General features: G+C 34.6%; 1 protein-coding gene across 1 annotated transcript; it reads left to right on the top strand.

Moving 5' to 3' along the window:
- Nucleotides 1-370: 370 nt before the first annotated feature.
- On the top strand, nt 371-15,780 carry LOC113117848 (uncharacterized). Its single transcript, XM_074559963.1, is given in 26 exon segments — nt 371-488; nt 579-840; nt 1,124-1,196; nt 1,320-1,438; nt 1,521-1,654; nt 1,821-1,995; nt 2,159-2,233; nt 2,676-2,761; nt 6,668-6,742; nt 6,833-6,993; nt 7,416-7,582; nt 7,670-7,681; nt 7,784-7,987; nt 7,990-8,040; nt 9,415-9,687; nt 9,960-10,032; nt 10,124-10,242; nt 10,330-10,463; nt 10,702-10,876; nt 11,080-11,151; nt 12,089-12,174; nt 13,280-13,354; nt 13,437-13,597; nt 14,760-14,926; nt 15,034-15,045; nt 15,161-15,780. Coding segments are annotated over 25 exon segments (3,153 nt in total). The 5' UTR covers nt 371-488; nt 579-600; the 3' UTR covers nt 15,395-15,780.
- The last annotated feature ends 1,952 nt before the right edge of the window (nt 15,781-17,732 follow it).

The raw sequence follows: 17,732 nt of genomic DNA, 5'->3' as shown, positions 1-17,732 counted from the left end.
GAGTCAATATCAAAAGCTTGTCCAAATGCTAAGCATAATACTGAACAGCTTCTGTACTCGTTGTACTTCAGATCTGATCTTACCTGGAATCTACACAAATACAGTATATAATTGGTTTAAAATAAGTTTGTTCTGAATTTAGTGGTGGGAACATAACAGAGGATTGTGAAGAGATCAGTAGCTTGAGCTTCTGTATTTTAATGAGCTCATAAATGCAGTATAACTTTTTTTAAGGATTAGTCAGATGCAGGTTCTTCGTTTATTCTTATATATAAATAACATCCTGGGTTCAGACTTAGGGCTATATTTGGTGGTAATTACTGTTACACAGTTTTATCGGTGGGAGGAAAAACTCTTTACACATGAAGCTGCACCCTTTTCTAAAAAACAGCTTTCAGTCAGAACTGAATACCAGAGCCTATAGGCAGAACAAAAGAGAAAACTGCTCATTTAGGTGAGCTCGCAGAGTTGTCGTCGCATCCTAGAAGGTAAAGTATATCATTTATATATAAAGAATTTAATTTATCTGCCAGTTATAAGCCTACAAACGACTTTTAACTTTTTTTTGTTAACAACAGGTTTTTCAAAAAGAAAAACAAAATGCCTCCACCGCGTTTTACCCTCCAAAATCTCAGGAATGAATCCACCAAAAAAGACGAAACAGGCACTCTTGATGTTCCTTTGAAATTCTTGGATCAGGACTACCAGGAGCTGCAGAAGAGCTGCATCACCAATAAGATGAGATTTGTGGATGACAAGTTCCCTCCAGACAGCAGCTCCATAGACCCACAGAAGAAACTTAAACTGGATCTGGACCAGATCAAGTGGTTGAGACCATCAGTAAGATACCCGTACTGACTTTCTATCGTCAGATGTTCAGTAACTTTAGAAACGATCTCAAAGTAAATAGGCATTATTGAGTTAAAAAACAAAAACAAAAAAACACTGCCATTAGGTGTTGCAAAATGTCTCGAAGGGCTTGTCAGCACAGGTCCACTATTGTAACTAGGCATCTCAAGTGTCATGAAAGCACACCCAAAGTATATGAAAAATTTCTTCTTATGGGATTCATAAATCTCTAGGCCAAATATTATTGTGTAATTTATTAATTTCCTCTCTTTAGAATATAGTGTCAGACCCTCAGCTCATTGTACAGGGGGCATCTAGGTTTGACTATTCCCAAGGATCGTATTTAGGTATGTTTAATTATATATTTATTTACATCTTCATAATAATGTATAATAACTGTGTATACACCAGTTGGACTTTACCAACTTACTGAAAGATCGGTTTCTCTAATGTTTTTACCTTTATCTCAGGGAACTGCTGGTTTCTTGCTTCAGTTGGGGCTTTAACATTTCAGAATGACATCATGGACCAGGTCATGCCAGCTGACCAGTCATTTGGTAAAGATTATGCAGGGATATTTCACTTCAGAGTGAGTTCTTTGGTCTTTTTCCAACATAACTGGATTACTTAAATCATGCATCAGCCATTAAGCTTGTTCTGCAAATTCTTAGTTCTGGCGATTTGGGAAATGGATTGATGTTGTCATTGATGACAAACTGCCAACAATCAAAGGACAGCTCATTTTTGTTCATGCAAAAACATCTAATGAGTTTTGGCCTGCCTTACTGGAGAAAGCTTATGCCAAGTATGTGCTAATATGTTAAAGATTAAAATTTTCATTGATCACAAAAATATGCTTTTACCATAATTATAAGAGTTTATGACTCTTGTTATATGTTTTGTATGTAACACATTAGAATTGAATGCCTAAGAATCCAATATTATAAGCGTGTTTGCAATGCCTTTTACAGGGTGTGCGGCTCCTATGCTGACATGCATGCTGGTTGGGTATCTGAGGCTCTGCTGGACTTCACCGGTGGCATCCATGTCTACTTCAAACTGAAACAAACGTCCACTGATTTGTGGAGCTTGATGGACCGTGCAGTCAAAGCAAAGGCCCTCATGGGCTGCAGCACTTCTCGTGGGGTAAGCACTTCCAGTGACCTCAGTCTGAAACGTTTATACACATGAACTAAATATAAAAAGCAGTAATAAACAATGCAGAGCACAGATTATACATAAACCTGCATTTCATCTTTGTGTTATGATTGAAATAATATATTTAAATCTATATCTATATATTTATCAGGATACATCTGCAAACACAGTATTACCCAATGGCATTGTTCAAGGCCATGCATATACAGTGACAGGGGTTTTCAAGGTAAGTTTGCACAGAATGTCATTTAAATGTCATGCAATTAGGTCTGTGGTAGGAGAAATACAAATGCTTTGTCTCCCAGTGCAAATTCCTTCAGCTGAGTTCTCTTATGCAGCCAGAATTGATGTTCATGGGCCTGGAGTGATTTCTCCTGTTTTGGCTATGCCAGGATGTGGAGCTTTGCTCTTATGTCCAGCAATTATTGAATTTTGTTCTTGAAAGTTCCTCCTGCTAATTCTCTTTCCCTTCTGTAATAGCTGATAATCGTGGAGATGTTGAGCATAGGCAAATGGGTGGCTGCTTTCGATGAATGCTAGGGATCGTAGCTGCTGTCAGTGCTGTTCTTACATCATCTGTCATTCTAAAGAAAAGTAACGAGCCCACATTAAGGGTTCTTAGAGTTTCATTATAAGCATTTTGAACAAAAAGTATGTTCATTTGACAGGTTACATCCCAAGGAGAAGCAGTAAAGCTGGTGAGAGTGTTGAACCCTTGGGGAAAAGGCGAGTGGACCGGTGCCTGGAGTGACAAGTAAGACTCACACGAAACACACTAATCACAACACTGATGATGTATCAAGTGTCATTGTAGATTTACCAATATTTACTTTCTGATTGTGTAGAAGAAGAGTAGGTTAGTTTTGCGACACACTATCACATTGCAAAACCATTTTGTTGCATAGCTGTACATGCATCCTGCCACTGGAATCCACATTTAATATAATTTCATGTTTACTGCAGTCCTGTTTAAGCAACTCACCAGTACCATGTTTGAGAGCTTCTCATTTATTTATTGAAATTTTTGTGTTCATAGTTCTGAATCAATTTCTCCTCAAGAGCACAAGAGGTTGTGCTATATTCAGCATACTCTGATTTGAGACACTATTTATAATGAAGCTTACTATGTTGGGTCTATACTAAGCTTAGTTTACCAACATTAAAGGCATAGTTCACACAAAAATGAAAATCATTTCCTTAATTATCCCCCCACCCGCCCAATGTCGTTCCAGACCCATAAGACCTTTGTTCATCTTTCGAACACAAATTAAGATATTTTGATGCATTCCAAAGCTCTCTAAAATTCTGGAGAGTATGCACGCAAACAACAAATGCACATGGTGGTTTTTAATTTATGTTCCGAAGATGAACTATGGTCTTACAGGTTTGGAATGACATGGAGGGGGAATATCATAATCATTTCCATTTTTGGGTGAACTATCCCTTTAACTTGATGGGCCATTCCTACTGTATACTACAGTATTCAGGCACGTGCACAGGTAGGGCTCAACCTGTGCAGAACACATGCCCTTTTTGCCCTTACACTCCGAAGTGCCCTTTTTGTTGTGTTTTTTTTTTTATTTTTTATCAACGCTATTGGTCACCCTTTACGCCTGTCTGTCTGTTTTACAAATATTTAGCAAATAAAAGTTCTTAAAACGAGCTTGTGTAAATCTTATTCGTTCCTCAAGCTGTCATTAAGCTGATAACTCCGCCCCCTCTATATTCATTGAATCAACACGCAGTACAGTAGACAACAACTAAGCTGAACAAAGTTTTGCGAAGGGTAAATAGATGTCTTGTTGTTTGAATAAGTACTACTAAACACAATGTCTATAAATGGCTCATATTTTATTTATTTGATGTCTGACTGACTGACTGAGACATGTGGGTAAACATTATTTTACTGTCTATGGTGGGAAGTAGCCTGAGAGAGAGGGCTAACATTTGCCATCTAGTCATAGCCAATACATAGCCAACACTTAAATAGCCTGTGCATACAGTAGCATTTCATCTTTTATAAAATGCGATTTTGGCCAAATGCATTTTACCACAGGAAAAACTGATCGCTCCGTCTATATAGCTACAAAAACTAGTTTGTAGCCTGTAGATGAAAATGTAATGTGATGCCGGCAGCGGCAGGCGACGTCGCCGTTTTAATGACGGACAAAAAAAATCACATTTGCACACATTCGCTGGTCAAAAACTGTATATTGATAAGTAATACAACAACATATAATTTGTTTTTACCATCGGAAAATCATAACAGGTGCGCCCCCTCGCTGTTTCGTACTGGAACTTACACAGCGACGAGTGATCCTCGTCACCTAGATAACATATTTCTAAGAAATTTCTTCTTTGATTTATGATTGCTGATACAATTAATTTATTAACATTTAGGCTAATCATGTTATGGTATACTCTCCGCTCGTCCTCACATGTATAAAATTTGGTAAAACGTGGTTTTAATACAGTAATGTAGTAGTAACTAAAATAAAATTACAGAAGATCACTGAAATCTTTATATTTTATCATGCAGAATGTAATTCATGATTCATTCCAAGGCTTCATTTATTTGATCCAAAATACAGCAAAAACAGTAATATTGTGTAATATTTTTTTAAAAAAAATTTAAATAACTGTTTTCTATTTGAATATATTTAAAAATGTTATTTATTTTTGTGATCAAAGCTGAATTTTCAGCATCATTACTCCAGTTCAGTACTCTTTAGTGTCACATGATGCTTCAGAAATGCTTTTCACTGCAACTGTACTTTTCACACTATTTTTATTATTTTTTATTTTTTCATTGCTGGCTTATTTTAAGGAAAGTGTAGTGAATAAGAGACCTTCAAGAGACCAACTTCCCTGGTCCACCACAGTATCAAATTTTTGCCAGGTAGGCGGATACATGTTGGATATGTTATAGTAACGGTATGGCTATAGTTTCTTATAATCTGGAATTGAGTTGGACATAATTACTTAAATTATATTTCAAAAAAGTTTGTCAAAAATACTTGACTCATTGCTCACCTTCCCCTCTTCAATGTCATTCATAATCATGTTAACCAAATAATACAAATAAGCTTATAAAACCAAACAGAATAGCTAAAAAAGAGAATATATATAATTGATATAAAAAAGGGAGGGGGGTGCCCTTTTTCAGTTTCAGCACATGCCCCTCAAAAGGTCTGTGCACGGCCCTGACAGTATTCCTATTAAAATAACTGAACAGTAGGAAAAACTGTGAACTTATTTGACGTCATGTCCACACATTCATATTCCACATAAAATATTATGTTTTATTTCGCTTATGAAATGTATACTAATTAATAATGGTTAATAGATTTTTCTTATATGTTTTCAATATGGAGTTACAGTACTTTTAGAAGGTGTTCACACTCACTGTGTTTGTTGTTTTATTCCGTCACAGTCACTGTCATTCACATCTCCAGCATTCACCTGTCAACAAAAGACAGATTTTGTGAATTGATGTCTTTTGTTTAAAGGTTGTCTTTGTCAGTCTTTTGTAATAGGCTGTCCTTTCCGTGAACAAAAGCCAGTTCATTAGTGACATAATCTTCTAGGACATTTCATCATTGTTTTGGTTGGGTAAAAGACCAAAAGCACTAACATAATACTTTCAGGATTTAAGGCGAGACACTGCAGGTGAATAGGGTAAAAAACTAAAAAACAAATAGTTTATCACCTTACTTACCCATATGATTGACATATTATAGTCAAATGTTTTTACAGAGGGAAATCTGTGTACCTTTTTCTTGTCATTCCATAATTCAGAAAATACTTTGAACAGCCAGAAAACAATATATTTTCACATTTTGGGGTAAATAAAATGTTGTATATAATCAAGCAAAATATATGTGAACAAATGCCTCTGTAAAAACCTTCAGCATATAGACAGGAATACAAATGTAAAGTTTGGTGTGTCTGAGTGCTACTGAAGTGGAGATTTTTGGCTCAGTGTCGGAGAAAAAACTCATTTTGAGAAAACGGCCTTTAAAAATATGTATTGTAATTGAAATCTATTGACACAAAACAGATGAAGTGCTATAAAAGATACACTTAACACAGTGTCTTTTGGATGTTTTCCTTCCATTAGTTTGAAAAGCACTTTATGAAAAACCAAAAAGCCCAAAATCGCAAAATTGACAGGTGCTTGAAAAAACGATGTTTTTGCCTGCAGTGACTCACCTTAAAAAAAAAAAAAAAATTATAAAATAAAAATAAAAAAAGATTATTTATGTGATGTTTCACTGTAAAAAAAATTCAGTCTGTTAAAATAAAATAAAAAAACACTTTTTATTATACTGTATTTATTTAAATACATTTAAATAGTTGGTTAATTGACTTTAAGTTAATGCACTTATCTAAGATAACGCTCAGTCCATCAGTCCTTGCTGTGCAATTATTAACATTTGCTATTTATTTTCATCAAGTCAGTATCCACTTTTTTCTTAAATTACTACAAAAATATATTCAGCTTCAAAGGCATAATTTAAATTTCAGTGCTTTATTCATGGTGGTGAATATACTCTCAGTCACACCAATGGATTGAGATATCTGCACAGCCAATGTTATTGTGCTATAACAAAACACAATCTATAATTGTATATGCTTTATTTATTTATTTTATTTTCAGGTCATTATTGTGGAACAATGTGAGTGAAAGTGACCAATCCAACTGTCAATCTTTGGCCATTGATGGGGAGTTCTGGTGGGCATTAATTGTATTTTCAGATTTTTGCTGTATTAAATATGAATAAAAAAATATAAAAAAAAATCAGTAACACATATTTTACTGTAGGATGTCAATGGAGGACTTCACTGAAAACTTCAAGGACATTGATATTTGCTGCCTCAGTCCTGATTTTCTCAACAGTTCTTCTAAATACAGCTGGACTTCCACGTGCTATTATGGAAGCTGGGATGCTGGGAGTACAGCCGGGGGCCGCCCCAATAATAAAGGTATTTAAAGGATTAGTACACTTTCAAATAAAAATTTCCTGGTAATTTACTCACCCCATCTCATCCAAGATGTTTACATCTTTCTTTCTTTAGTCAAAAAGAAATTAAGATTTTTGATGAAAAAATCCATGGACTTCAATGGCTACCAAACAGTTGTTGTATGTTCAATGACACATATTAAAAGTTTCTGTAAATGGCATTTGACTTAGTCTTTGCACGTTCGACTTGTACATTTTTATTTGAAAGGGAACTAATCCTTTAATGTCTAATGAGAGCGAGCGAGGAGTGAGTGAAATCTTATGTTGAGGGCCTTATTAATGTTGACAACCTTTAAATGTTCAACAAGTAAACATATTGTGTAATGTAAAGGTGTTGGCGATTTAGTGTGTATATGTGTAACACATCCTTTGGATGTGTTTCAGAGACTTTCTGGACAAACCCTCAGTTTCGGGTGAGGATTGAGAAGCTTGATGAGGAATGTGCTATCGGCCAGTGTCCTGAAAACATACTGGTGTCCCTCATGCAGAAACATGAAAACAGATACAGAAGTCTTGTTTCTAACTACTTCATCGGCTTCAGTGTTTTTGCGGTCAGTATTATCAAAAGTCAAAAGATACAACTATTTTTGTTTCCACTTTTTAATGGTGTTTTATTATTTTATTTTCTTCTTCAACAGATACCACCAGAGGCAAGTAAATTCTAATACATACATAGATTGAAGTATTCTATAAATTATATGTATCTCTAAATAAATTATGTCAATACAATTTTATATTTTATCCCCTTTTAGATGAAAGATGAAAAGTTCCCAGCCAAGTTCTTCTATAATAGACGTCCTGTGGAAGCTAGTGAGAAATTTACCCAAGCAAGACATGTGATGAAATTATTCAAGCTTGAACCAGGAGAGTATCTCATTGTACCATCCACTCTAAATCCTAATGAGTGTGCAAAATTCATGCTGTCCATCTTTTTAAAGAGTGGATCCCTTAAGAGGAAAGTAGAAAACCTATCATGATCACATTGTATGAGATCATTAAGGGACAATTAGTGAGGCATCAGTTGAATGGAAAGACACCAGTCCATTGATTTTATATTAGTTCTTTTATTTCTGTCACGTTATTGCAAAACAGGGGCGATTGTAGGATTTTCATTTTAGGGGGGGCTGTTTTTACAAATTGTGTTTCTCAAAATATTTTTTTTAATGCATTTATCTAAATAGAATGTTGTGCATGCAAAAACTATGCTTCAGGATTCCAGGTGCAGAGGAATATTTAACATTTTTTGTCATTGAAACTAACAGCTTAAGTTTGTATTCATGTGTATTAAAAAATACAGCAAACATACATTTTATTTGTACTTCATTTGTGATATTTTATATCTATTTTCATATAAATTTATTTCATGACTTTATACCAAGTTATTTTAACATTTTAAGTTCCTTTTTTTTGGGGGGGGGGGGGGGTCATCTTTTTTTGGGGGGGGTCATCCGGGATCTTTAGAAATTTCCCATTCCCAAATCAATGAAGAAACCATTATAACCATTTAACCCACACTGAGTTCATAAGTAACACTGTTATAATATAATCTAATGTTGTTTGTCTTATATTCATAAGAATTCCCATAAAAAATCCTGATAATACATGATATCCCCTCTTCTTCAAATATCAACAAAATAAACTACATTTTAATTAAAAAAATATATACATAGATGGTTTATAGGCTCATATTTAGCCTCAGGTGTGAAAATGACGATTGTGAAGAGATCCGTAGTTTGAGTTTCTGTATTTTCACGATTTCATGTAATTTTAACTGCTTTTAGGACCAATCAGATGCAGTTTTTTATTTTTATTTTTTATTATTAGTTATCTATTATCTATTTATGGCTTTTCATTCTAAGTTCATTGTAAAACATTTGTGTTTCAAACTGCATTTATTTGCCTACATTACATAACTACATTACATTACATATATTGAGTTAAGTCTATACATGTGGCATTTACTGTTATCAGTGGTGGGAGGAATTTGGAATCTTTTGCACAATAGTAAACCTGTTGGGTGACGTACTGTGCAGAACAAAACACTGCACACTTCCTGAAAACATCATTCAGTGTGAGAACAGAATTCCGAAGCCATAGGGCAGAACAACGAGAGGAATCAAATATAGAAGGAGAAAACTGCTCATTTAGGTAAGTTGTTATCCTTGAAGGTAAAATATTTTACATCTTTAGAAATTGAGTTTATCCACTAATTATATTGTATGTCTATCAAAATATAATTTTCAAAGGGACAACATTACACTCCCAAACTAGTCAAACAAGTCTTGACCCTTATCTTTTAGGTCTTTGAAAACAAAACGTACAGCATAACATTGTGGTGTGGCATATCACCAGACGTGACGCTTTCATCTGCTTTTTATTATAGTTTATCCTAATAAACAGACATTTGCAACTGAAAAAAATGCCTCCACCTCGTGTAAACAAGAGACCTAAGAATGAAACCACCACAAATAACAACACGGGCACTCTCGACGACCCTTTGAAATTCTTGGATCAGGACTACCAGGAGTTGAAGAAGCTCTGCATCACAAATCTAAAGAGATTTGTTGATGACAAGTTCCCTCCAGACAGCGGCTCCATTGACCCAAAGAACAAACTTAAAATGAATCTGGACCAAATCGAGTGGTTGAGACCATCAGTAAGTTTCAGTTCAATCACCAGTCTTCAGTTCTTCAGTAACTTGTTTGAACAAATCATTGTAAATTACTGCAGAATGTCTCGTAGGGCTTGTCAGAGCATGTCCACTTGTGACATCTCTCAGCTTTTTTGATTTACAAGTGTGGGAATACATCTCAGGTGTCTTGAAAGCAGACCCAACGTGAATTATATGAGGTTGATGTCATTTTCTGGTATTCCCATATAATTTTTTCCAAGTTTCACTGTACTTTCTTGTTCCTTTGTTTTTTTTAGAAAATAGTGTCAGACCCTCAGCTTATTGTACAGGGGGTGTCAAGGTTCGACTATTCCCAAGGATCTTATTTAGGTATGTTTATTTATGTATTTCTAGTATGCATATACACCAGAAAGTATTTGATCAATTCATTGAAACATTATTTTTGCAATTCTTCCCTCAGGAAACTGCTGGTTTTTAGCTTCAGTTGGGGCTTTAACATTTCAGAAGGAAATCATGGACCAGATCATGCCAGCTGACCAGTCATTTGGTGAAGATTACGCAGGGATATTTCACTTCAGAGTGAGTTCTTTGGTCTTTTCAGTATAGCTGAATGCTGTTTAAAATTACATCAGCCCTTAAGCCTTATGTTGTGCTTATTTTGTATAGTTCTGGCGGTTTGGGAAATGGATTGACGTGGTCATTGATGACAAACTTCCAACAATCAAAAGAAAGCTCATTTTTGTACATTCAAAGACATCTAATGAGTTTTGGCCTGCCTTACTGGAGAAAGCCTATGCCAAGTAGGTACCAGTGTGTTGTGGTAAAATATTTTTTCTTCAAATTATGCATCAAGTCGTTTATTTATCAAGCATAGAATGATTTCACCCAGACTTCATGGCCTTCAGTAAATGTTTTGTATGTAACATGATATTTACAGATTTGCCATTTTATATTGTTACAAAAATAACTAATTAATAATAAATAACTAATAGTATTTCAAAAGTAGTATGTACTTGATATGTAGAGTGCCTTTTACAGGGTGTGCGGCTCCTATGCTGACATGCATGCTGGTCGTGTATCTGAGGCTCTGCTGGACTTCACCGGCGGCGTCCATATATGCCTTGAACTACAAAAACCTGTTATTGATTTGTGGAGTCTGATGGAACGTGCAGGGAAATCTAAGGCTCTGATGGCCTGCGGCACCCATCAGGGGGTAGGTGGTGACCTTAGGCTTGATCTTTTATTACTGTAACAGTTATAATCATCATGACCATCTAAGTCACGGTCACTGAAGAATTTTGTTAGGTTTTGCATTAAAGTCTAATTAAATGTAAATGAATACAGTAAAATGATTTCTTACTTCTTCACTTTGGCACCATTACTTATATGATATGTATGTTTTTCATACCATTTCAGAAAAAATCTGAGGATATATTACCTAATGGTATTGTTCAAGGCCACGCTTATTCAGTGACGGGAGTTTTTAAGGTAAGTCTGCACAGAATTAAATGTAAGATCACAGTGCCATCAGATTGCATAGCTTTCAATGTAACCCAGGTTTTTCATAGCAAGTTAGATCGACTGCATTCCACTGTTGCTTTTAGGAACACGTCCCTTCATTTCTTAAAATTCTGAATCATGCAATTTATTAAAAACCATTTGCATATTTGATGTTTGACATTTTTTTTTACAAAATTCCTTTCAAAAATGTGTTGCAAAATGAAAATGTCAGTTTCCATACACATTTAGAAATGTCAAATAGTGGTCTGACAACTGCAACTTTTTCTAAGTTTTTCCACCACAAACTTTTTTTTTTTTTAATTCAATCATTTTAACTAATTTTAACTGAGACTTTGTTTTAAAAGTCCTTGCAATTTAAGTTTTGTTGCATTCCCAAGTATAATGCCCTCAAGGATCTGTTCTGGAACCTGTCTTCACATGTAATGGCAATGTTTTTATTAAGCATGAGGTTGATTTTCATAGTTAATACTTATTCTATATTCTCATACTTATTCTATAAATATAATCAATCCATCCATATCAACAGGCTTAAAAAAAAAGGTGTTTAGCAACAACAGGCATGCTTTGTTCTGATGTTAATAGTTGTAATATCATACACCAGTTTTTATTTACTAATTGCTCTTGGCTTCAGATGAGCTCCACCCTTTGGTATGTCCTTTGTATGTTTGTTTTCATCCCTGTGTACCTCTTACATCACGTCTGTGGTTTTGCAAGAATAGTTTCTTGAAATAATGTTTGTCCTCAAAGCAGACAGTTCAGTCCTGTGGTAAAAGGTTATTTCATAATGATCCTAGTGAAATACCTATGGCATATCCTGAGTTTAGGTGACATCCTGAATAAGTTGCAACCCATGGTAAGGGTTTGATGAGTTTTGAATAAAAAGTGTCATGTCACGATGTAACAGGTAACCTGTCAAGGAAAACCAGTAAGGCTGGTGAGACTGTTGAATCCATGGGGAAGAGAAGAATGGAAAGATGCCTGGAGTGACGAGTAAGACTCACAGAAAACTACATATACTAACCTATATATAACCAATCACTACATTGCTCAAGTGACATTGTTTGTTTGTAACACTAGATAATTCATGACTATTTTGTTACTTGGATTATTGAAGATTTGTATTAGGATTTTAGTAAGAATTGTTACTGAGATGGCTCAGTGTCTGCTGCTTATTATATTCTTTAAATAATGATTGACAGAGCAGAATGATTAGGCTATATGTTTCCTATAGGTTTGGAACTTCATTTAACAATCTTTGAAGTTCTAATACAGATTTCTGTCATTTTAACAGACTGGAATATTTTAAGGAGACTACAGAAAAAAACCTCACAAAAACTTTTCTCCTAAAACGAATCGATGTTTGTGCTTTTGTAGTTTTTCCCCACCCAAAAGAAAAAAACAATGATGTCACTACAGACCTGGCTTTTATTTGATAAAGAGAAAGCCTATTACAAAAGACTGACTGAAGACAACCTGTCACAAAGACAATAGAAAGTCATTCACTCATATAATCGTTCAATGAATGAGAGTTAGCCAATTCCGGTGAAATGAATGACAGTGACTGTTGGTGATGGAACTGTGATGTTGGTTTTTCATACAAATGAAAAACCAACGGCACTTGACAATTTAATCTCTGTTAGTGTGAATACTGATCAACAAGACAATAATGTCAATATTCTAAAAAAACAAACTGATTATTAACTGTTATCATGATAAAAGAAAGGATAAAAAACACAAAATGTGTTCTGATGATATATTTTATAATACATTTTTCAAAATGCCAAAAAAAAGGCAGCATCCACACAAAACCCCAGTAGAGCAATTTTTTAAAAATGTTATTGTGTGGAAAAAAAGAAACCAAACAAAATAACTTAATATGGTATTCAGCATGGTAGACGTATAGGTAATATATAGATATTTGCATGCAGTAATAGTCACCTGAATATACTCTCAAGGGATATCCAGGAGTTTTCTTTCCATTTTTCCCTTTTTCTTTTTTTGCTAAATTATTTCCTCATTATTACTTGTTATTTATTCTTTACTCATGTAGCACAAGCCCATGTGATATTTAAATATGCTGTTGTATAACTTTCAGGTCATTATTGTGGAACAAAGTGAGTGAGAAGGAGCGAAAAATGTGTCGTTCTTTGGCCAATGATGGGGAGTTCTGGTGGGTATTAACTGTAGTTTTACATGTGACCTCACTTCATTGAAAATGAATCAGATGTTTTCAGTAACATACTTTACTGCAGGATGTCAATGGAGGACTTCACCAAATACTTCGAAGACGTTGATATTTGTTGCCTCAGACCTGATTTTCTGGACAGTTCTTCTAAATGTACTTGGACAACTACACAATACAATGGTATCTGGGAATCTGGGACTACAGCTGGTGGCTGCAGCAATAATAAAGGTAGCTCATATGTAAATGAGAGAGAGAGAGAAAGAAAGATACAGAGAGAGTTTAATGCAGACTAGTTGTCTATTGTCAGTTGAAAACCAGTATGTCCAATGTTTTAGATACTTTCAGTCGGGTTTTAAATCATTGCGCAACATGGAAACTGCATTTTTGAAGATTAGCATTGACCTTTTGCAAGTTCTCGATACTGGTCCACATGCAGTGCTTGTTTTGTTGGATTTAAGCCCGGCGTTCGATACAATTGATCATAGTAGTCTGTTACATCAGTTGGAAAAGGTGGTAGGTATTCAGGGTATCTGCAGTAGTTGGCTTCTTACCTCAAAGACAAAACCTTTTCAATGAGCATAGGGAAGTTTTCTTTTTCGTCAGTTCCCTTGTCATGTGGTGTGCCCCAAGGGTCCATTTTAGGCCCTCTTCCCTTTTCCCTTTACATAGCACCTTGGCTGCCACTTTTAAGAAATATAAGATTTCATACCACTGCCGATGATACACAGTTCTATCTTCCAGCAAAAACTGAAATTAGTGATTATTTCGGTGTGCTCTATGACTGTTTTGAGGAGATTAAATGTTAGATGACTAATAATTTTATATTTTTGCACCAAACATACCTTAGTGATCTTCTGATTCCTTACTCTCCTCAAAGAGCACTTAAGTCTAGTAATCAGCTTCTCTTTAACTGTCCCACGTTGTCACTGTAAAACCAGTGTATTATTTATTTATTGTTTGCTTTTGATTAAGGTTATTTTAAGGGTTTGATGTCAAATTGTTCTGATTCTATTTTTTATGTGTTTATTTTTCATATGATGCATGTTTCCATTTAATGCTTTATATATGTTCTGTTTTTTTTTTATTTTTATTTTTTTTGTACAGCACTTTGGAGCAATTTTGTTGCTTTTAAATATGCTATAGCCCTTTTGACTCGACTTGACTACTAGCATGAATACTTTATCAATAGAAATATAAGATACAGCATACATGTGCAACATGAAATTAATGATCCAGGGTATTTGAATTAAATGCTGAAGAAGCATTGATTGTGTTTTAAAACATATGATTGTGCTTTTAGGGTGTTTCAGTACTTTGCCATATGGTGTGTGTTTATACTGTATGTGTGTACTCTATGTATAACAGTTTTGATTCAATGTATGTCTTGCAGAGACTTATTGGACAAACCCTCAGTTTCGGGTGAGGATTGAGAAGCTTGATGAGGAATGTGCTAAAGGCCAGTGTCCTGAAAACATACTGGTGTCCCTCATGCAGAAACATGAAAACAGATACAGAAGTCTTGATTCTGACTACCCCATTGGCTTCGATGTTTATCTGGTCAGTATTATCAAATTATTCTAGACTCACAGAAAATCTCACTGAATACATTCATTTTGATTTCCATCTATTAATGGTGTGTGTTCCATGTTTTTCTAATTTAACAGATTCCACCAGAGGCAAGTAAAATACAGTTCAAGCTCAATAGTATTAAAAACACTATAACCACATGTGTTTTGCTTTGTCAATAAATAAATTACTTGATATGTATAATAATATTTCATTATTCTTTAGTTGAAAGATGAAAAGTTCCCTGCCAAGTTCTTCTACCGCAGAAGTCCTGTGGAAAGTAGTGGGAACTTCATCAGTACAAGACATGTGATGAAATTCTTCAAGCTTGAACCAGGAGAGTATCTCATAGTGCCCTCTACTTATAATCCTAATGAGTGTGCAAAATTCATGCTGTCCATCTTCACAAAGAGCGAATCGCATAGGAGAAGAACTAAACCTCCAATGACATATGTGTGAGGTTATTATAAATACTGTAAGTGTTTTGCTCAAAACAACACTTTAACAGTTCATGGTCAGATCACCCTCCTACTTCTTTCACCAGTTTACCAGTCTAGATTTTTGATTTCTGTAACCACTCAAATATGATTTGGAGTAACCAAGCTGGTTATACTGTTTTTCTTTTTCTTCTACACCCTTTCTCTTCAATATTTTGTTAATCTGTGAAATGCACGTTACAATTGTTGTTGTTTTTTGTGAGTTTTTTTGATGTTCTGTCTCACTGTAACTGTATGAATGAAGCCTAATATATATGCTACTCAACTGTCAAATTTAAGTGATACAACACAATTCTGAAATGTACACTACGAAACAATAATAAAGACTCTTATAATTAAAAACTTAAATTTATGTAATCGAATTTTACTTTTTTATTTTTATTTAATGATTTACAATTTTGTGACGACTCACAGGGGAAGTTTGTAAACTATATTGTTCCAAATCTAGTTCTTTATTAAATATTATTATAATTTTACTCCATTTAGCATCTGGAGTTGTGAGTAGACTGTAGCACTGTAGGTTCTTACCCTAGAGGGCAGTAGTTTACTAAATAAATAATGGGCGTCGCCACACAGAAACATAGGAGCACAGGAGGGTGTTTACAGCTGATACTGAGATCCTTCTCTTGTGACACAGAACACAAGTAGTCAGCCAATCGCTGTCTATGTACATCTGTAACGTGCGTCTCCTTGGTGGACTTAGGTACGAGTCGGATTTCAAGGGAGCATTCTTGTTTTTTTTTCTTAAACAAAGTGTTTCAGAGATTAGCTGGTTATTGTCACAGAGCCCCTGTTGGTATGCAGTACAAACCTGTTCTTGGAGGGCTAGAGTCCTGAAGAGTTAAAGGAAAACTCCACCTTTTTTTTTTTCTTTTTTCTTTTTTTGAAAATAGGCAAATTTTTCCAACTCCCCTAGATTTTTTAAAAATCCATTTAGCCGATCTCCAGGTACAGATGACGAGTCCAGTTTTAAATAGGAAAAATATAAAAACTCTTTGAGCAAGGTGCTAATGGTCTAATCAGATTCAATGATCTATGCTAAGCTAAGCTAAAACTGTTATCACCAGACCCAGAGATCAGTTGAATGGATTCGAAAATAGAAAAACTCAACTGTTTAACTCTAGGGAAGTTGGTAATTAGCCTGTTTAAAAAAAAAAAAAAAAAAAAAAAAAAGTTGAATGTTCCTTTAAGTTCTTACACTAATTAAATGCACATATACCAAACAAGATCTTCAGATTAAGCATGTAAGTTAGTTATTTGGAACTAAACTGCAAGATACTGTCCGTCCAGGAACAGGACTGGACACCCCTTAACTACAGTATTATAATGGCAATAATTTTTTTATTATTTAATTTGTTTTCATGCAACATATCAATAATTTAAATATCGTATTTTACTAGAGAATATAAATAATCACTAATAGATTGATTTTGGAGGGGCTTGAAATATTTACCTCAGATTGCATCACCTCGACCCAAGTGTAAAACAAGTGTTAGAAGGAACAAAAGAATCAGAATATACCATTTAAAGTGATTATTAAATTATTATTAATATTTAGATATTATAAAAAATGTAATTGCATTATATGGAGCAGCATATATTTTCTAGTCAAGCAGATGGTATAAGGATGGTTTTTAAACTCAGATAATGTTTTACAGACCCAAAGACTCCCGTTTGCGTGCATGAGCCTCTTACTACAATCACAACTTGTGTATGTTGACACGACACACAAAGCACACTGAGCCACTGTCAGTCACATGTCAGCTATCTGTGTCATAATCAGTGCATTTCTGAGGAATTTAAAGGTGCACAGTCAGTCAGTTTTTTTTTTTTTTTTTTTTTTTTTCAGAAATCTGAATTTGTCTTGATTATTCCCTGTTATCCAAGCTTGATGTCACTTTAGAAAGTTTGACCCTCGGATGACCTCGGATCATAATCATCTTAGTGACCTCTGACCTCTGCCAACACAAGCACAAAAAAGCAGGATATCTATCTGAATGTGGATTTCCAGACCTGCTTCGTACAGAAACTAGTAAGACATATGCAACAAAGCTGCAGCTACCCATGTGTTATGTGACGAAAACACAAAAATACAGTGACATTTCATTTTTTTTTGTACTTTTGTCTTGAGAGAAATTCTGAGTTTAAATTTAAAAACATTTTGCCATTTACACTGTTTAATTTAAATAAGGTTTTGCTTTGCATATATTTAATAATTTACAAATTATAAACATAATGAAGTTTCCTTTTAATGCTTTTGCTTATGTGTTGGATTCACAGAACATGCAATCAAAAAATCT

The sequence above is a fragment of the Carassius auratus genome, chromosome 17, assembly GCF_003368295.1.
Source record: "Carassius auratus strain Wakin chromosome 17, ASM336829v1, whole genome shotgun sequence".
Taxonomy (NCBI): Eukaryota; Metazoa; Chordata; class Actinopteri; order Cypriniformes; family Cyprinidae; genus Carassius; species Carassius auratus.
This window is presented reverse-complemented; position numbering and strand designations above follow the sequence as displayed.